This window comes from Arvicola amphibius, chromosome 9 (assembly GCF_903992535.2).
Source record: "Arvicola amphibius chromosome 9, mArvAmp1.2, whole genome shotgun sequence".
In the NCBI taxonomy this organism is placed as follows: Eukaryota; Metazoa; Chordata; class Mammalia; order Rodentia; family Cricetidae; genus Arvicola; species Arvicola amphibius.
In genome coordinates this window covers 89,950,237-89,972,037 of record NC_052055.2, presented here as the reverse complement: position 1 = coordinate 89,972,037, position 21,801 = coordinate 89,950,237, and the positions used below count along the sequence as shown (strand labels likewise).

The 21,801-nt window shown below is 44.7% G+C and overlaps 1 protein-coding gene across 2 annotated transcripts in view; it reads right to left on the bottom strand.

Annotated features, from left to right (window-relative positions):
* Nucleotides 1-619: 619 nt before the first annotated feature.
* Dst (dystonin) overlaps nt 620-21,801 on the bottom strand; it is a 391,633-nt gene continuing 370,451 nt past the window's right edge. The window contains exons 90-103 of one of the 2 annotated variants that reach the window (XM_038342010.2): nt 20,852-20,995; nt 19,997-20,185; nt 18,517-18,646; nt 16,927-17,090; nt 15,717-15,879; nt 14,952-15,106; nt 14,733-14,807; nt 12,795-12,812; nt 9,659-9,776; nt 7,708-7,779; nt 6,620-6,822; nt 6,028-6,138; nt 2,585-2,708; nt 620-1,884 (exon numbers count right to left, since the gene is read on the bottom strand). In XM_038342010.2, coding sequence (XP_038197938.1) covers nt 1,622-1,884; nt 2,585-2,708; nt 6,028-6,138; nt 6,620-6,822; nt 7,708-7,779; nt 9,659-9,776; nt 12,795-12,812; nt 14,733-14,807; nt 14,952-15,106; nt 15,717-15,879; nt 16,927-17,090; nt 18,517-18,646; nt 19,997-20,185; nt 20,852-20,995 — 1,929 coding nt within the window. In that variant the 3' untranslated portion in view covers nt 620-1,621. The remainder of the gene's footprint in view (nt 1,885-2,584; nt 2,709-6,027; nt 6,139-6,619; nt 6,823-7,707; nt 7,780-9,658; nt 9,777-12,794; nt 12,813-14,732; nt 14,808-14,951; nt 15,107-15,716; nt 15,880-16,926; nt 17,091-18,516; nt 18,647-19,996; nt 20,186-20,851; nt 20,996-21,801) is intronic. The other variant, XM_038342008.2, reaches the window with a different exon arrangement.

Genomic DNA, 21,801 nt, shown 5'->3' with positions numbered 1-21,801 from the left:
CGCAAGAGCTACCACGTTGTCTCACAGTTAGAATTATCTTATCCTTGCCTTGACAGGAGAGCACAGCCACTGCACAGACAAGGCACCAATTCTCAAGAATGATATAGCAAGCAGGGGAAAAAAAAGCCCCAAGCCTTTCTCCATGGTACCCGAACACCAACATTACCCTTTTCTCAACTCCGTGCTCAGTTAGAGGGTGTTGTGATCTGCCCTGCCCAAAGGAGCCACCTGCATTCTTCTAATTACAGCTTGTGCTATTTTCTTATTTATGGAAATTGTGTAATTTGATTAAACATAAAACAGAGAAAACTCACACAGACTGTAGAAGACTATCATAATACTAACACTAAGAACAGCCATCTTGTTACAGACCTCCCAGGCTTCCTCGCGACTCATAGAACAAAGTCTCCCTTGACTCGAGGAGGTCAGGACCACTGCAGCCTGATGATCATTACCACTAGTGGGCGCGGAACTAGAACACATTAAAATCCCTACAGACGGGGGCTCCCACTAGCGCTAACTCCTTTCATACCTCCCACACGCCCCCCTGCCACACTTATCAGCGTATCCTTGGAAACAAACAGAGAAGCTCACTTTAAATAACCAAGTATTCCATATATTCAAGTGAATAGGTTTTATTAAATGCATACTAATATCTTTCTCTAGTATGTGAGTATACATAATAAATTAAAATGCATATTTATTAAATATAAGTAGATATAATACCAGAACATGATTATTCCAGATGAGAAATCAAAATAAACCCACTTTTAAAGTATCTTTTGGTCACTCCAAATGGATACTGTTCATAAAAAAATACACCAATTTTCCCTGGGGAAAAAATTAATTCCATAGCAATGAAGTTAAGGGACATGTTTTATTTCATAGCTTTTTTGCAAGCGAAATTGCTGTTACAAAATGAGTTCAATGATACAGGGGCTGCTGTCCACTCAAGCAAAGCAAACCTCACGTTTATACGAATGCACTTTGCATCACATTCTTACAGTAGAGACGGCTGATAACCCAGGGCACGTCTGGCTGCATCTAAAGCAACGGAACAAGGATGCTGGGAGGTGCTTGCACACCACGGTACCCACAGCTGCTTGAAGCAATATCCTGGGATTCTCTGTTGGTTACGGCTTGAAGAACTGTATGTTGAAGTGTTTTTCCTTTTGCTTTCCTTCTGATTTACAGTTAAAGCATCTCAAAAGAAAGATTTCCCTGCTATGTCTGTCAGATGTTCAGAATTTTCATAGAAACAAGAAGTGTCATGAGGTATCCCTTAATGTCAGCTATGTAGCGCTGTGGTTGTCTGAGAGGATGGAGACTTACCTGTCGGTACAGTAACTGCCTTTAGTGTGTGTGTCTACACATGACAGTGCAGGAACATTATCAGTTCATGTTAAATTCTTTCTTCCTCATCACATATGATGTGACTTTTACCCCAGAAAATCTTACCAAAAAGTGATACAGATCAAATAAAGACAAATACACAAATAAGGCCATCTGCAGAATTTAAAACTCGCCTCCTGCAATATTTCACAGTAATCTCTACATCATATTTTACATCATTCACTTAAATAATAAATGCTCAGGGGAGGGCTCGCTGGCGCCCGGTGCACTATCTCTTAGAAGATTTGTCTAGTCTGCTGGCAGGTGACTTCCTCTGGGGCGTGGGGATCTTAGACGGCTTGCCTGTGGACGGCCGAGAACCTGCTCGGGGCACAGGTCTGTGTGTCTGTGGGACAGTCTCCACATCTGAGCACACAGACTGGATTTCTGAAATGTCAAAGTCTGATGCGTCACTGCCTCGGCGGCTGCTGGCCCTGCTGCCAGCTTTGCTTCCAGCTCTGCTTCCAGGGCGGCTTGGAGTCTTCCTGGATTCTGAGGAGAGAGGAGACAGAGGCGTCATGTTTAATCTCAACATGCTTGTCTAGCGCTCTATGCTAGTCTTGAGGCTTCTCGTTATCACTCAAGGGCAGGCAGCCTCATCTTGAGCAAACGCTGAAGAGCGACATCTAGACTGGCACCCCAAAGGTAAGGTTGGACTTACCCCATTTAAAACTTAATACGTGTCCGTTACAGGCAGACACAAAGAACACCCCTTTGTGTTGTTGGAAGGCTGAGCCTGGCTCGTTTAAGGTGCCCACAGACCCTCAGGTATAAGTCTCGTCTGAGGGGACATGATTAAATCATGTGAGAAGTGTCCTGATGTTGAGCTCAGAGCTTGGTAGCGCTGGAGTGTCACTAAATTCATCAGTCTTTGATGGAATACCTGATGGAAGACCCAGTAACTGGCCTTCCCAGTTACCTGACACAGCCCACGTGCTCCCTGAGTGGCAAGAGGTTCCCAGAGCGAGGGGTGCAGTGCTGAGCTATGTTTACGCCCCAGTGTCCTTTGGTGCTTTCCAAAGAGACTCCTCATCACCCCGCTAGGAGTCATTTACCCCCTCTTTGTTGGAGGATTAGGGCTTCATTTCATGTCAAAAGAATACAGCACTGTCAAAAAATTCCCTTTCAAAAGAGGAAGAGAGGAAACTTTAAGCCTGAGGTCACTGTTCAAGAAAGAAATGGCCACACTCACCCGCAAGCTGTGTTCGGACTCTGGCAGCTGCTGCTGTTATCAAGGCTCTGTCCTCCCCGGAGTGGAAGCCTTTTCCTGATAGATACCCTGGGAGTCGCAGCTTGCTTCCCTGGATTGGCGTTCCCTGTGTGTGACCAGTGCAGAGACCACGTGAGACTTTGCCCGTGTTTCCCAATATTCCACTGACATACTTTACTCATGGCTGGACATATATGCACGTCCTCTGAGGAGGTAGACATGCTTCAGTTTAACCGAGGCGTGTGGCTCTCACTTGCTTTCCTCCTCCAGTGTTTTATTAGGACTGACATAAAGGAAACCTAAAGAAAATGGCTTTGTGACGGAAGAGGAAACACAAAGCTGAAGTCCCCCACAGAACCCAAAAGCCATGGCGAGGAAAACAAGGCAGACTGAGCCGTGGGGATGTTAGTATCTCAGACTGTCAGTGTTACAGTGTTAGAAGCTGTCCCCAGGATGGTGGCTGTGCAGGGAAGGGAACAGAGAGCTGCAACTGTGCCGGAATGTTCCTCTGCTATCCACGTTCTCAGGAAAACGAGGCAGACGTAAACAGGGACGGGACGATGAGAGCAGGAAAGGATACCCGATGATAAGACAGCTCAGAAAGGCTTAAAAAGGAAGTGTGATCGTCTAACTCCACACTGAATGTGTTCACGTCTTGGCCTATCACTTCCTTACTGTTGTTTACTCTTTGCGGTACTGGCTCAACCGTACAAAACTTACAGGCAATACTTTCGGGATACTTGCTTCAAACTATGAGGAGTCACTTACAACATGCAGGGCAGTTTCTCTGCAGCTAAAAATACCATCTCTAGAGTATAAGAGTTTCATATTTGTCAAGGGGCACACAGCCCAGGAGCCACAGAGAAAGCATAGCTAAAAAAAAGATCACTATATTTTGAAAACAATCTCCACATTGAGTCTAAAATTCTTAATAAAGCATATGCAGAACTTTTGAGACTGATCTTATCATTTGATATTGCACTTATTGGAGTTAGTATTTGCTTCCTACCCTCTGTCTTCCTGTGCATTCTACACATACCCAACTGCGAGTAACATTCTTTTGAAAACAGGCATGTAGCCCAGGCTGACCTCAGACTCCTTCTGTAGCCCAGGCTGACCTCAGACTCTCCTTTCCTTCCCACTCTGAGTGCTGGGACGCACCGCCCACACGAGTTCCAGCACAGCACTTTCTGTTTGTTTTGTTTTGCAAGACAGGGTTTCTCTGCGTAGCCCTGGCTATCCTGGAACTCGCTCTGTAGACCAGGCTGGCCTCGAACTCACAGAGATCCACCTGCCTCTGCCTCTGGGATTAAAGGTGTGTGCCACCACCACCTGGCTCCAGCATCTTATTGATGTATGACTTATGCATGAAAATACTTTCAACCTGCTTTTACATATTAGCCAGAGTTAGACTTCACAATCACCTCACCACCCAGGATCTGACAATGTGGATCTAGTGAGATTCCTCATTTAGAAAGAATCTAAACTGCTCCCAGGGAGCCACCGCTGATGATGATTGGAGTTACCATGTAGCCTTACAGAAGCCAGAGTCCTGTGAGTGACAAGAGCGCCGTCCCTACACTCTGACCGCTGTGACTGCTGGTCTCTCTCTCTCTCTCTCTCTCTCTCTCTCTCTCTCTCTCTCACACACACACACACACACACACACACACACTGCTCCATGAGGTACACTGCTTTTTTCTTTCTTCCTTTTTAGTTTTGTGAGGTTATCCTTTAAGATTAAATAGACCATTGCATCAGTTCAACCAATGTACCTAGGCTTTATTATGGGCGTGTGCATGCACACGTGCGTGCAAGTGTGCTGAGGCCACAGGCAGATGTTGGGCACCTTCCTCTACAGCTTTCCGCTTCTCAGACAGGGTTTCTCACCAATTCCCTAGCTCTACCCCACGCACCCCGCTTTTAGGTGAGTTCTGGGGATCTGAACTCAGGGCTCATGTTTGCACAATGGGCACTTACCAATCTAGTCCTTTCTTTCCCCGGCCCCTACTTTAATGGGGCATTTGCTATTTTTTTTTTGTTTGTTTTTTGGTTTTTTGAGACAGGGTTTTTCTGTAGCTTTGGAGCCTGTCCTGGAACTAGTTCTTGAAGACTAGGCTGGCCTCAAATTCACAGAGATCCTCCTGCCTCTGCCTCCAGAGTGCTGGGATTAAAGGTGTGCGCCACCACCAACCGGCCAATTTTTTTTTTAAATGTGAACACAGAAATTTCAAACCTATCATTTGAGATCCTTTAAAAGTTTCTCAGTTTTTACATAATAGATTCATAACAACTAACAGACATTTCTAGATGTAAGCTATGATATTAGTATTTCCCACCCGAAGGGAACAGTCGGGAGTGCAGGACCCAGGGGAATGAGGAGGACAGACAATGCTGGAAGGGAGTTTGTGTTTGTCTCTGGCTATGCAGTGACAGATACTGAGGACAGAAGGCAAGGAGCTTTCCTCTGCCTTTAACGTGAGGATTCAGTAACAGTCACGAAAACCACTAATAGCTTTAAAAAAGTACCACATTTCTTTTATACAAGGGCCTTGGCTTTCAAATTATATCTAACCATTAAGCCCAAAAAAAAGGGCCCCTTCTTTCAAAGAAAGGAAGTTTAGGGACCACTCCTCCATTATGTGGTTTTATTCAAGGATGTGAAATAGTGTCTGTATTGATCAATTCACAGAAGTTTCTTTCAAAAATAGATGGTTGATTTTTAATTGAATGTGGACAATCTAATATTGTGAGTTAATCTTGGCAAATGTTATCTTAAATATTCTAAATAGCTTCTCCCTGTACACCAGGTCATTGTTACAGTATGCTCACATAATATTCGCTCCTAAAATATAATACAGACACCTTCTGAACATGACAGCTGGCTGTCTACATTCCCACGCTCATCCGATGCCTGCGCCTGGAACTGAGAGCTATGTCATTCTAGGTCAGCACGAACGAGCAGAAGTGAATGCCACAGATGGTCAGAGGCCCCATCCAGGGTGAACACTCACTAAAATCCCTTAAGTAATTCCCCTGTAAATGCGCCCACGACACTGTTCCTCATTCTCATTCAAGGAAACATGCTAAGCTTCTCGCTCAGATTAAATCTATGGGCAAAAGCATTTCGCCAACATTAAAGTAAACTTTCATAGGCTTGAATATACATTTTGTGTTTTATTCGTCTAAATGATACACGGAGACTTAAGTATGAATGGGAACAAGAACCACAGGCGGTGTCCAGCCTGATGGTGTGAATGGTCTTTTCTGACAGCCTCTTACTCGCGTGTCCCCTGAGGACTGTTTTACAGACTGTTAAAAGTACTGTTAAAAGCACACACAATAAGGTAGCGGTGGCAGTGTTAGTAGGTGACAGTGTCAATTAGAGAAGGCTGTTAGGACCGGAATCTGGGGCCTTACGATACCTCTGCTGACGACACGGGAAAGTCTGAGCCCTCTGCTGCTTTACAAGGAGTTGACATTTTGCTGTTTGTCAACCATGGTTTACCGTAATTGCGTGTTAAAGGGTGGAGAATCTGTGTGGAACAATGGCAAATCAAATGTAAAGGACGGCAGATGAAAAACAAACCCACAGAGAAGAGAGATTCATGGGAGACTCACGTTACACAGGCAATGAAAACAAAGGCGGAGAGAGCGGATGGCCAATCATACATACCAAAAAAACAAAAACCAAAAAACAAAAAACCAAAAAACAAAAAACAAAAAAACCCCCAGAAAACCAAAAAACCCCGAAATAAAAACACAACAACAAAAAACGAAGCTTTTAAACAGAAAATTCAACCTGGAAGATGACAAAGCCCCTAGACAGGTAACCCTGTAGTACAGACACCTGCTTCATGGGTCACTGGGCAGAGCATATGAAAAACAAAAAACAGGTGGGAAGAGATCCAAATGGATGAGGCTGGTCCTACAAATTCCAGGGAGATCAAACACCCAACAGTTTGCTAGGGACCGCGAGTGCATAGGGAGAGGAGAGGCCACAGCCCAGAGTCCTACCTTGGGTGTGCTGGCGGCAGCAGGCACCTGTGGGGAGGCCGCCTGGCCAGCGTGACTGGACACAGAAGTGGATCTGTTGGGCGAAGCCCCTCGGGATGAAGGCCGTGATCTGCGGCCTCGTGGCCGGAAGGCAGCCATGCCCTGACTGGCACCGTCTGCTAGGATGAACTTCTCACGAAGCTCCATGTTGGTCCGTCCTTTAGCTGGATTCACACACGCAGCAGAAGGCACAGAAAAGAAGAGAATGCATTCAGTCTCTGCAGGGGTGGGGGCACCTGACACCAAAGAGCACGCTGAAAACTTCAAGGACATCTTTTTGCCATGCCAACTCCAACTTAGCATAACAAGAAGTTAAATGCATTCCTTCACAATGCATTCCTCTCGGATACAAGGGAGCGTGGAGATGGGCAAAGGTGCGCTTACTCTAACACTAGACACCAGCAAGGATAACCAGTGTAAAACAAAGTCAGCATGACAATGGAAAGCTCATGCCACTGTTAATCCACCAGCTACTGATGCCCACACGCTTGGTCACCCTTACACCACACCAAAATAGACAAGTCAGGAAGGCAGGGCTGTGTCTTTTTACATGTATTGCTGAGGTCTGGAGAATGCCAGTATTTAAAACTGGGATTAAACAATTACACAAAATCGGAGGTGGCTTGTTAGTCATGAAGATAACATTAAAAACTTCCAGAACTTTCACTGAAGTGAGGGCAGCTAGTATTTTAATTTCAGGCCTTAAAAAAAAAAATGAACCGTTTCACCAACATGCAGAACAAACACCAGACCCAGGAATCCACGAGGCAATCAGTGATAGAGCACTCATACAAACACATATGCACATGGACCCGATGGGCAACGTGTTAGCATGTGCTTGATCACTTGGGTAACACTGGCGACAAACCACGAGTGTGTCGCGTTTTCAGAATTTTCTAATTTCAGATTAGAAGCCCCAGCTCGCTGGATGGAAGTTAAGCCATACACGTGAATGAAGCATATTGTGTTAAAACGAATCATGAAAGCAAGAATGTAAAAGAAGGAAAGAGAAAAGTGAGAGGGGAGAGCCAAAGAGAGGGGTTGCCAACCTATAGTAGGCTGAGTAGTAGTAATTGAAGAGTTTGATTCCGAACGTAACATTTTACTCCCATGATGATGAACTAGAAAAAATGACACAGGATACCAGTCACATTAGAGAATACTGTTAGCAGAGGAAACACAGTACAGCAGTTGGGTATGCAGAGTGCACAGATGCAGCCTTCAGCACACACTCGGGACACGAGTCGCATCAGGAGAAGAAGCCCTACGAGGTCGGCCTCCACCAGGAGAAGCAGCTGCAAAGCTCGGCCAGTCGTGCTAGCTTGTCCTCCGTGATCCCGCAGGACAGGACACATTTGCCCTGCCATTTCCTAGTCCTGGCTGTATTTACCTTGGCCCGTGCTCTTTTCAGAGTGCAGTCACGCACCACAAACTGACGTTTTGCTTAGCAACGGACTTTAATGGAGCTGAGAAACTCCTATCACCTGTCTGATGTTGCAGTCATCTTGTGGGTGTGGTGCGGTAACACCACTGCCGTGTTTGTAGTGACGCTGGTATGACCAAGCCTACTGCAACACTGCAACACAGCTCCAGAGAGGACACAGGGCTCCAATGGTGCTAACAATGACGGCTCCTCGTTTATGTAGTTACCACACTGTATTTGCTATTAGAGCATGCCATTTCAGACCACCAGCCACCTATGCAGCTTATGATGACTGCATTTCTTGGTTGCATAATTTTATCTTGTGCTTGATTCAATCTCACCTTGCTTTATTCACCATGGCCTTTGGAGCAACAGGTAATAATACTGCTGCCCCCCAACCCCCACACACCCTTGGTGTGCAGGACACTAAACTGTTTAGGTTGGTATTAAGTACACTTCATGTCTGCACTGTAATGAAAACGCCAGACTGACACGTTTCTCTGAACACATCCCCAGTGTAAGCAAGCAGGACTGATGGGACAGGAGAGCTCTACTCCTCTGTAAGCTGCATCTTTAGCCATCAAAGAGCAGGGCTACTATGTGGCTGTGTAACAGTTCACTCTGGACCTGACAGACACGCCTGCTGACTCGGATACATCTGTATCCAGGTGCCAGCATTGAAAGGAAGGGTTCCTGCTTGGCCTTCCACTTGGGAGCCTAACGGGCAAAGCTGGAACAGACATTGTTAAAGGACTATAATAAGTTCACAGATTAAGACAAATCATCAACCTTAATGTTTTCTTGTTTAAAATTAACAAATCCTTACTAAATAGATAGCACCTAATTACAAAATGTAACCAAATATCCATATGATGAATTAAGAATTGAGTAACTGTAGGACATGAAAATAGGAATATCAGGGCTGGTGAGAGGGCTCAGTGGTTAAGAGCATTTATTGCTCTCGCAAAGGGCCCTTGTTCGGTATCAGTAACGCCAGCTCTGGAGGATCTGTGGACACTGGCACATACATACACACACTGCACACACATGCACACACGTATAATTAAAAACAACAGTACACTCTTCACAAAGAGAACTAGGAATATTAGAACCTAAGTTAAAACTCCTGGGCTCAGAGCCGGTGAAAGCTACAATACAGTATTTAGTTATTCAACTTCAATGAGGGTTTGCTGTTGTTTTTATGTATTGCTTTTCCCACCTCTCCCCTCATTAAAAAAAAAAAAACTTGACTTTTTGACTTTTACTCTCTGTCATTTTCAGACGTTACCATGTGGATTTTCTTTCAGCGACAGACAGAAATCTGTCCTGGTGAGTGGAAGTGTTCATTTTGAGAACTACAGACAGGAGGTCTTACACAGAAAATCTAGACTGTATTTCCTACCTACCTGTATCAAATTCATCCCATTAGTTGAAAAAAAAAAAGAAGAAAGGATGTATTTTATAGACCAGTCTGAAACAATGGCCATGGGACTCAAGCTGGGCCCAGTTTGCTGTCAATGAGGAACACCGGGCACTGCTATGTTTTCACGGTGCTGACGCCCCGTTCGTCTCCTTACCCCTGCATGGATCGTTTTTCACTAAGAACTCATCCAGAGCCATCCATCCACCTCCAACACGAACCATCACCGTACTCCGCAGGATCCGAACCAGCCGCAGCTGCTGCGAGTCTCCAAACTAGGCAGCGAAGAGAGAGAGGACCTCTAATTGTCAGTACCGACGACAAGCAAGAGGACGGCGTGCAGCTTGCAGTGGCGTAAGCAACCAACTCAATTGCTTGCTCAGTTCACAGTGATTAATTAGTGAAATCTCAAAAGGGGTTTGTAATGATCTACATTAGACTGCTGCATGCCGGTTTAGCTCAAAGGAAACAGTTGGGGGAAAAAAGATCACAAAGGTTAATCAAGTATAATGTTGAAGCTTCATTCTAAAGTTACAAATCATGTTTCTTCCTTGTAATAGAAACAGCACTCACAAGGCAGGAACTGAGAATGTCTCTAGACATTAAGCGCAGCCACGAACAGAAGCACAAGTCCACTTGCCCAGGACTTACACAAAAGGAAGTGTAAGGACTTCACAGAACTGATTTGGAAACACTGCCTTTGAATTTAAAACTACTTTCCTTTGATATCTGTGGGAAAAGTCTTAAGGTCCTTCATTTTCCCTAGGGAAGATCTGACTTGGGGATAAAGCAATAAATGCTTGTGTCTAATAAAAGTTTCATACTAAAATTTCTGGATCTCTAATGGTCTGGTAAATCAATTAGCCAGTGGTTGGGTTAACATGCCACTTTATATATTACCGCAGTCTTAAAACGGGTACTGACAAATTACTAATGACAAGTCTAAGAGGGTTTTACTCAAAGCTGTCGGTACCATTGGTGCTTCCTTCAGTGAAGCGCCAATCACTTGGGAGCACACAGACTCTCCAAGTTTTGAACAAATGCGAGATTGCAGGTAGTTCTGGTCACGGGCTTACGTATTTTGAAAGTCTGATGAGTTTGGATCTGGAAACCATTTCTTAGAGGCTCACGTCCGACTCTGAAAACTACCATCCTGAATTTCCAGCTCATCAGCTTAGTAAGCGACAGAAAACAAGTTCATCAGGGGCCAACAGCTTCCTAGCAGAGCTGCCCATGATGGTTCCCTGCACGTACTACGCTAAGTAGAAACCCCTGCTACTTTTCTATGGTCTTTAATGCTGGATTTTGGGGTGTGAGCCCTAACAGAGAGCCAGCAGACTCCATTCAGGCACGTGCACTTAGATGGTCACATAAGCACACCAGCCGGAACTCAGTGTTTCCCACCACACCTCTAGTTAGCTCTTCCTAAGTTCGATTTTAAAACACTGAAACTTAAATATCCCTATGGGTGAACTGCCTCTGAAATGTGAATTTAAAAATTAAAACTTGTCTTTGTGTTGTTAGAGACAAAAATTGGTGCCGCAATTGGTAAGCAAAGGGAAAAGAGGGGTGAAGAAAATTACTTTTAAGGAACCAGATAATGGGCTCAGGTGAAGCTTGTTCAAGACCAGGTTCAAAATCAGACTTAAGGAAACAACTAAAAATGCTTCCTAAAATGGTATGTTGGTTCTATTAAATATGGTAATTTCAGATTTTACTTTACCATAAATACTTTTGGTATTCTCCAGCCAATTAACAGTATGTTTAGAATTCCTCTAATTTTCTCAAGGCCAAACCATGAGACAAGAAAAACAGACTCATACTGCTCTTTGAATTTTCAGCACATAAAATCTTTGAAGGTAAGAATCTTTTCTTTTCTCTGAAAATAAAAGATATTACCTTACTTATTGACTCAGAAAATATCAAGCATGAAAAAGTAACATTTTATCTGTTATAACAAATAGGTATGTTACCCTGATTTTATCCTTACATATTATACATTAAGTATTAAATTATCACACTCTATCCCATATATACACACACACACACACATATATATATATGTATGTGTACACACATATAACTAGTATATGTTAATTAAAATATTTCTTGGGAAAATTCTATTCAAAGTAATGATGTTGTTTAATTCTAAATCTCTGGTGGAGCAAATTGAAAGTAAGAGATAATTTGCAACTTTCAAGACACAGTGTGGCCAGAGACTGTAGCAGCAAGCAACAGGGCCAACATGGGTCTGAGCCAGGTCCTCTGAATGTATAATACAGTTTACAGTTTAGTATTTTTATGGGACTCCTGGGTATTTGAATGAGTGGGTCTCTGATTCCTGTGCCTGTTCTCGGGGCTCTTTTCTTTCTGTTGGTTTGCAGTGTCCAACTTCATTATGAGAGGTTTTGCTTCATGCTGTGTCATACATATTTTGCCGTTATCTCTCAGAGATAACAGACAGAGGGGGAATGGATCTGGAGGGGGGTGGAGGTGGAGAGGAACTGGGAAGATAAGAGGGAGGGGAAACTGTAATCAGGATACAATGTATGAGAAAAGACTCTTATTTATAAAATGGGGGAAATATGTCATGTGACTTACAATGGAGCAGTGATCACTACTTAACACAGTATGCTCCTGACTGAAGAGTGCAGTCACAAACATCATGATCATGCGTCCATTAAAATGCAATTTCTCCTGCAAATTCCCAATCATGCCACTGCACCACTAAGCAGTTCATGTTGACTTAGACGTCAATGGAAACATTTGGCTACGACAGCACCAAACATGACCTGGCACGCACCGCAAAGCAGTAACTCAGAACAAGTTAGCTACTGGGAGCTCACGTATCACTTGTGGTGAGGCCCCATAAAGACCACTTGGTACTTCTTGCCATGGTCACTGCTCGGTGCTACTGTATGCCATATGTCCTGAACACCCAGACACAGCAATGTATGGAGATTCAAGTTTGTGTTCCAGTGACCACCTGCAGAATAATTTGTTAGCAGTGTCAGCAACAATGGGACTTGAACGCTGTGTTTACATCACTGGAGCCAGCTAATCAGCTACGGTTCATTATCTGGTTCACTTAAAAGTAATCTCCTCCTTGGACACAAAGCAGTCAAGGGTCCTGGGTCAAGGACTCTGATAGCGCTGACAGGAACAGCACACCAACCAACACTGTAGTAGCTAGCAAGACAGCATGGAAGGACTGGCCATGGCAAGCTTGAATGGCTATGAGTTAAAGATTAAAAAAAAAATCATTGGGAACTTGAGATTCCACTGGTTTATACCTGATTTCCCAGGAAGAACTGATAAAAAAAATGAAAAATGGGAGAAAGACAAAATTAGTTAAACAGGAAACTTCCTATATGGCTTGAAAACTCTCTTTCTCTCTCTCTCTCACACAGAGTCTCTCTCTCTCTCTCTCTCACACACACACACGCACAGTCTCTCTCTCTCACACACACATGCACACACAAGTCTTTCTCACACACATACACGCACACACACAGTCTCTTTCACACACACACAGTCTCTCTCACACAGTCTCTCTCTCTCTCTCTCTCTCTCACACACACACACACACACACATACACACACACACAGTCTCTCTCTCACACACACAGTCTCTCTCTCTCTCTCACACACACACATACACACACACACAGTCTCTCTCTCTCACACACACACGCACACACAAGTCTTTCTCACACACATACACGCACACACACAGTCTCTTTCTCTCACACACACACAGTCTCTCTCACACACAGTCTCTCTCTCTCTCTCTCACACACACACAGTCTCTCTCTCTCACACACACACGCACACACACAGTCTCTCACACAGTCTCTCTCTCTCTCACACACATACAGAATCTCTCTCTCACACACACACACATGCACACATACAGTCACACACATACACGCACACACAGTCTCTCTCACACACATAGAGTCTCTCTCTCTCTCACACAGAGTCTCTCTCACACACAGTCTCTCTCTCTCTGTCACATACACACAGTCTCTCTCTCTTTCTCTCACACACACAGTCTCTCTCTCACACAGACACACGCACACAGTCTTTCACACACACACGCAGTCTTTTTCTCTCACACACATACATGTACAGTCTCTCTCTCTCTCTCTCTCTCTCTCTCTCACACACACACACACACACAGTCTCTCTCTCTCTGTGTCACACACACACACCGTCTCTCTCTCTCTCACACCCACCCTCACACTCAGTACACACAGGCACACGCCCTGGACTTGTAGATACAGTATCTAGTTTAGAGATGTGCAGGAACCCATTTGTTCTGATTTCAAACCAAACCATTTCTGTTCTTACAAATTTACTGGAAAAAAAATCTTAGGATTTCAAATTGAAGTTAAAAGGGTCGGTAGGTAGAGGAACATCTTTTTTAAATGAAAGAGCACTGGGTTTGTAGATAACACGCTGTGTTAAGGAAGCTCAGCACGTTTTCCTCCTAGCTGCTTACTAAAAGATGCTTCAAAGACGAGAAAAGGACAAAAAACAAAGACAGATAAAATCACACTGTTCTGTTTTGAATGTGAACCAAATTCACTTAGATTTTGAATAAAAGCAAAAAATACTACATAAATTGAAAAAATGCTGCATCTTTTTCATATTTATAAAAATGGGTCTGTATTTTTAATTTCTAGACAAAAAGAAATAAAATGCTAATTTTGTGACCTTGGTTTGGAATAACTGTTGTTTAGAAGCCTGAAGCTTTGCTCTAATCCTAACGGAATAAGAAGTAATACGGGACAGCTTTAATATCTGGTTTGAGTATCTTATGTTTAGTAACTTTCTCCTGAAGCGATGTGTGTGGGTGGGGGAGGGGTAAGAGGAATGGGATGGTAATGGCACTGCCATCCAGCCTGAGGACCCAAGTCCAATCCCTAGGACACAGACAGCTGAGCAGATCTGACTCCCACAGATGTCCTCTGACTTCTGTGCATGCTGTGGCATGCGCGCGCGTGCACACACACTAAATAGACAAATGTAAAAGAAGATGAAGGGTTATGTGCACATTACAGAGGTTAAAAATACGGCCTGCTGTTCAAATGCAAGCTATCTCTGTAACAGACATGCTATATAATTTGCGATGTGGGTCTGCCGGCTGCCTCCTTCAGCTTCGGGTCCTGCAGGGGCTACACTGGGGGTGGGGTGGGGGGGCCCGTGGGGGGGCCCTGGACACTTACCCTGTATTTGTTGTCACCGATCTGTTCAACCTGGAACCGCTTCGCACATTTACATTTAGCTACTTGCCTTGTGACCTGTCAAAAACGAAGGCGAAATATTCACTTTAACCTTGGTATGTCAGAGCGGGACCCTGAGAACTGATGAGCTGGTTACAAGGGCAGCGCCAATGCCCGTGGAACACACGAGCACAGCGGTGACAGAGGACAGGTGACGCGTACCTCATCTTCAATTTTGTCGGCATCTGTGATGGGCTTGTAGGCATCTTTGTTTGGGTGCAGAGCTGCCACAAATTCATAGTAGTCGATGTACCCGTCGCCATCTCGGTCAAAGATATCTGCCACAGCGCTCATCTCCAGGCGACTGGTCGGGAACTCTGAAGTGCGCCCAACAACGCTGGTTAGGTAGTTCGTTAACTACGCCTCACGACATAGCTGACTGCCTATTTTTATTCTTAATGTGGCTGGTCAGGGCGATTGAATAACTCAAAAAAAAAAAAGCCGCCCTATTTGCAGTATAATAAATCAACAATATATAATACAAATTTATCTTGAAGAAGGATGAGGGGCTGGAGGGACACACAGTGGTCAGCAGCCCTGGCTGCTTTGGTAGTGTTGCCAGACAAACTAGCTCAGGGCACTCATTTCAACTAATGTGAATATTGGAATTATGAGCTAAATTATAAAGAATTCAGTATTTATTGGTTTGCTTCTGTATGCTAAGTAACATACACAAGAAACTTTTAGAATCAAATATTACTAATTTATTTATAATAACGCAGCTTGAGGAGAGTGGCCATACAAAGCAGCAGAGTGACTGACTCACGTGACAAAAATATTACACATTTTTTCCAAGCTGGTGACTTCCTAGCCAATTTAAAAGGCAACACTTTACCAGCAACGCAAGTTTATTGGGTCCATAACCTTAAAGTGCGCTTACTTCCTGCACAAAGTCTTCTAGTGACAGTCATCTGCCTTGGGACTTACTTGAGGAAAGAATTCCATCAATAAATTCCTGCCGAGTGATCTTTCCATCCTGGTCCTTGTCGATTCTCCTGAAGAAGTCCATCACTCGTGATTTCTTATGATTCATCCACCGCATGTATTTTTTACGCCAGATATCAAAATCGAAGTTAGCAAATTCCCTCAGCTAAAAAGGGCAAACGTTTTGGTTGAGTTAGTGCCGTGCTCAAACTATCTTAAAATTTTTGTCTTTATTCTTGATAATTTTATACATGCACACAATGAAATACCGTAGGATCCACTCCACATTGTCCCCCTTCAACTCTCACGCACCTCACACGCCCCTCCCAATGTCATTTTTTCTTTTTTTATAATGACCCACTCAGTGCTGACTATGTGTGCACAGGTCTGAGCACCAAATTCTCTTTTCTAGTAGCTGACTAAAGCCACTGATGACGATTTCCAGGTAACACATATTTCTCCCACTTCAAAGAAAGTCATGATCTTACAAATGGCTTTTTACTATGTTTATTTCAGCATGTCACTGATTTTTCTTTGCAAGTAAAATCTCTACACTGAAAACTGCTCATGCCACTAGTCACAAAAGTGTGTCCCCGGAGTGCCAGTGAAGGTGCAGGCCTTAGCATGTACCCAACCCATCCTCCCGTCCTTTCACAACATAAAAGTCCTTCTTTTTTTTTTTTTTTTTTTTTTTTTTTGGTTTTTCGAGACAGGGTTTCTCTGTAGCTTTGGAGCCTGTCCTGGAACTAGCTCTTGTAGACCAGGCTGGTCTCGAACTCACAGAGATCCGCCTGCCTCTGCCTCCCGAGTGCTGGGATTAAAGGTGTGTGCCACCACGCCCGGCCATAAAAGTCCTTCTTACAGATCAGCATTCAGTTGTTAAAACTCAAGTCTTCTAGTTTTTTGTTTCTTGGATCTAATTCCCACAGAAAAGTTTCTTTCTTTCTTTCAAGACAGGGTTTCTGTGTAGCCCTGGCTGTCTTGGAACTCACTTTGTAGACCAGGCTAGCCTCGAACTCACAGAGATCTGCCTGCCTCTGTCTCCCTACCACCCAGCCACAGAAACATAGACAATCCTAGTGTTTGTTTCAGAAGAAGAGCACTTGGATCCTAAGATTTTGTTTATGTAAGAGAAACGTGTGCTTTTGTGCAGCCCATCACGGAAAAGGAAGATACAGAGACCCCATGCAGATGAATGCATGAGTTTCCAGACCTCCTCCAGCCTGTCCAAGGCGTCGTTGAGCTTCCTCCTCCTCTCCAGAGCCAGGAGCCAGACCTGCTGCCATTTGCTCACCAGCAGGTTAACCCTGGGATTCTTAGTTTCGATTTGTGTCTGTGGTCCAGATGGATACAAGCCTGATGCCGGGAAGCGTTTCCCTGTTAAGATACAACTCCAGTCAGGACGCCACAGTGCTGATGGGTACAGAGACTGGGTGCTTTGGGTTCCCAGCCGAGCCTGACTCTAACTGCAAAGAAAACCATCCCAACCTAGTTATTCTTACTTATTAAGGTCCACGTTCTGATCTTATGCATTGTAGAAATGTGTCTTGATAGGGCCACTCAAATACTGAGAACTCTATAAATCTAATGTTTAAAACGTTTTCCTACTTAAATTCATGTCATTTCAGCGATGGGGTGGCACACTGAGACACATGCTAGAGTAGGTTACAGAGAAGGCACCTGCCTTCTTAGATTCTAAGGAAGAGAAATGGCTGTCCCTGGAATCAGTCGGATGCCTCACAGATGACAACAAACCAAGAAGATGCTTGGGTCCCACCCTTCTCCCAAATCCTTTCTCCACTGAGTGTGTGTTTCCTCTCATACCACACACCCACATTTACTGAGTCAACTTTCTTCTTTCTGGCTAATTTTAAAAGCCTCCACAGCACTTGGGAGGCTGAGGCAGGCAGAGCTCTGTGAGTTCGAGGCCAGCCTGGTTTACAGAACGAGTTCCAGGACGGTCTCCAAAGCTACACAGAGAAACTGTCTCAAAAAGCCAAAACAAAAGTCTCCACAGCAGAGCTCATAGTGCATTTCTCTCATCTAACTGAATGACAAAATATGGCTTACAAAAATTATTTGCCTAAGATCATATTGCATGTAGTCTCAAATAAACGAGGCTACATGCTTGGGAGTATGTATGCTCCATCCGCACGAGCTCGGTCAGTGCAAAGATGAGGAGACTCTATCAGAAAGGAGGCAAACTGTTCAATCTTATGCTTCCCAGGCAGTCGGTGGTGGGGACAGCAAGGAGTCTCAAGTATCCCAGCTACAGTCTCCAGCTCTGCTCCACTCAAAAAATTAAGACACCCTTCAAAAGTATACAAAATGTACAGCAGAGACCGCACTTTGTGACATTCTTGGAGCTAGCTGCTACCATTCTGAATATCATTTTGTGGGTGAGAACTGGCCATGAGATTAGTCAACAGAGTGGCAGCCATAGGACAGCGAATGGAGTCAGAGTCCATTCTCCACCCAGATCATCACCAGTTTTGATGGCTCAGCTTCAATGCTACTCATACAACAGAAGGAAAGTGAACCAATGATTCAGATTCTTCTAACTTCTCCAGTTTCTTCTCAGATGTGCAAGGAGCACTCTGAACCAAGTTAAGCAGAGGCCCTGGAATACAGCCTTTTAATTCACTTAAAAATAGCTAATTACTTAAAGCCCACGTTTTCTTTAAGAAAACCTTCTCAGGTAGAGTGTTCATGGAGTCAGTACTTTCTCTTGGATCTCAAACGATAACAGAAAGGAACAGGGACTAGCTTGCTCAGTCGTCCTTAAGGAACTGCCCCTGCTTACGTCCAGCTCGCCCCTTGTCCAGGACTGGGATGTGGGACTGCAGTGCAGACGGGTCGGCGGCCCTCCTCTTGTAGGTCTTGGTGACTTTATCAACGTCAGGCTGCTTTCTGGTCATTTCTTCCATGAAGGTCTGAAAGGAAAACCGGTGTCCATTAAATCACAGTATAGATCAAATTTAACATTAGCAAAAAGCAGATGACGAGGGGACTGTCCTGCCATTGTTATAGGACCCTCGCCATAAACGAACGTGGCAGTGGCTTTTACGGATTTCCACAGAATGTAAAGCCACCTGACCAAAAGCAAATTCAAATTAAAAACGACACTGCCGCTTTTCAGTCTGAAAACAATGTAGACAAGCGCTCCTAACTATCTGTACCAACTTGTTTTGAATTTTGAGGCCCTTCCACCAGGGAAGTCAGTGGGCTGCGGCCAGTCCACCCCCATGGTCTAGACACTGGAATGACTTTGCGTATAGCGGCAGAAGATGGCCGAGTGAAACGCATACACACACACACACACACACACACACACACACACACACACACACACACATACATATATATACTTAATGGTCACGAGCAGCGACTTCACATGGGGCTGAGGTTAAGGAAGCGAACGTTTACTGTAGTCTGGTCCCTGCATGCGGGGTATGTGGCAAAGGCTGAGGACAGGCAGGACGAGGCAGACAGGGGAGGACAGAGACTGCATGCTTCTGCAATATTTATCACATTGGAAGATTTGAGCTACTATGAACGCAAACTGAGATATTCTGGACCACTCTAGACACCCGTAACACAGACAGAACATTTTTACATTTTATTTTTAGCTCTGTGGATGTATGTGAGGCTTTTGTTAGTATGCCCACCACCCGTGGGCAATGCCTGCCGAGGCCAGAGAAACTATTGGAATTCCTGACATTTAATTTACAGGCGGCTGTGTGCTGCCCAGTGTGGGTTCTGGGAACTGAAGCTAGGCCCTCTCCAAGTGCCCCTAACCTCTGAGCCATCTCTCCGGCTCCAATAATTAAACAAACTATGAGTCAGAGCACACGAATGCCAGCATTTCAGGGTTTGAAATGAGTCAAGTACACAGGGTAAGATGTCACGCTGAGAAAGAACATGAATGCCCTTTTACATAGGCTGCATCTGGCATATGCATGATTGGCCATCTGTGGAAACACACACATGAAACAATAAACTACCAGGCAGAGCCACAGGGAGGAATGAGATTGCCCCGATGAGGGAGCAGAACTTAAACACTGGAGCTGAGATACAATGGAGAAGAGGGCAGAACGGATGGGAGATAAGTGGCAGCTCAGGAGCCAGAGGCGTGTCCCAGAGGTCCTGGGGAGAGACAGGCTGCAGGGCAGTCACAGAATACAAGACCGGCCAGGCTTAGATTCGGCGTGTGAGAAGTGCTGCAATGGGAGGAGGAAGACACCTGCGTTGACAGCTAACGGGTGAGGATCACGTTTATCTACCTGGTGTTCGGCAATGAGGATTTTCACTTCTTCAATCTCCTGTGGGATGACTTCCTTATCTTTCTCACTGAGCGTAGTTTCGGCCCACTGCAACCATGCCAGCAAAGTTTCCAACAATTCCTGCTTAGCAATGAGCCCGGCCAGTGCCCCTGCTAACCTCTGCTGATGCTGCTTTGCCCAGGCCAGCACCTGTTGCAGAAACACACGGTTCACTGAAGTTCTTCCAGCTCAGGGAATAGCTTCATTAACATAAACATATAAGCTTTACCAGTTTAAAATGTAAATTAGGATCATTCTGCGCTAGACCTATGAAGCTTTCTTCTAGTCTAGATATGGCACCAAGGTCCAGCTTGAGGAAGCACCAAGACCCCCTTTCAAGGGTGTTCGTCACCACCAGACGGCTAATGATGTATACAGCATCTGGGTTTACTCCTGTTTATTCCTTGTGTTTTGTAAAGTTCAATATACCTCCTCTCGGGGACCAAAGTGTGTATTCCAGGCAGCCTTTGGAAACAGTAGCATCTAAAGTGCTAAGATCTTAAACAGGAATTCAATCCCCATTGTGCTCTTTAGTTCACTTGCTCCACAAACACACACGGCCCTGAGGCACTCTTCAGTGTGGTGTTATTCAGCAGATACCATGAGCAGGGCAAAACCTGTAGAGAACCAAACATCTGCCTCCTCCGGTCTCAGGGCCACAGATGCAGACCCCATAGCTTTTGTAGCCGCAGACACCTTCAGGGTCTGACGCCCAGAGTGCAGTCTACAACAGGGCACTCTCCTGTCCAGGCCTCACTGCCCTCGACGGTTGAAATTCCCCGTTTCCCTGGCCTGACTCACGGAAGGCACACTGACCTCTTCAAACCTGGCCTGGATGATGGTTATCCAGTGCTTGATGGTGGTGATGGAGTCAGGGTGGCAGAGGGCCAACAGAGCGTCACCCTTACCAGTGGCCTTACTTAGTTCGCTTCTTTTTTCTTCCAGTTTCTTCATGAACTCCTGTAGCGGAACAGACACTTCAATCAGCTGCCGATGCTGGCTGAACGCAAGGTTTTAGTGACATTCGTTTACTGTCGGGTTCTAAAAATAAGTAAGCATTTCGATCTGGGTGTGGGATTGGATGCTGGCTGGTGGTCAGCCCCCAATGATACAAACTAGATTTCTAAATACTGAGCTGAACCTAAAACCCACCACGAGCCCGCCACACTTTGCCAACTCTTACAGTCTAGCTTCACACGGGAACCTTGTTCAAAGCCTTCATTCCTCCTCCAGGTAATGTGCCGTGCAAGCCTGCATCACTATCATTAAGAGCGAGGCCACAGTTCCTTGCTATAGTAAGCTAACCCTCCTATGAGGAAGGGCAACAATTAAAGTATGAATTGGATGATGTAATGCATGCTACATTGGAATGATGTACTTCCAACGTGACCTTGAAAGGCCAGGTTATTAAGCGGTGTTGGAGAAAATCTTTCAAGTTAATCGGAAGTGCTGACATCAACACCGCATAGGGTGTGAGCACTGTAAATTCCCGACTTTCCAGTCAAAGGTTAAAAACCATCTGCTATGTGGACCACTCTTGGGAGGGTTTTGCCAAGTTCCAAGCATAGCTGTAGAAAACTAGCTTAGCTGGGCTTGATCACTCAATGGTTACAGTTTTGCCTGGCTAGTTGTTCAACACGATGAAATTAATGCTTTAAATTTGTAATTTATTTCTTATAAAAATTTTATAAGGCTCTTGATTAAACATGAGAAGTGGGTCCAGAGAGACTTCTATGTGACTAGAATGGGTGATTCAGCCCCAGGAC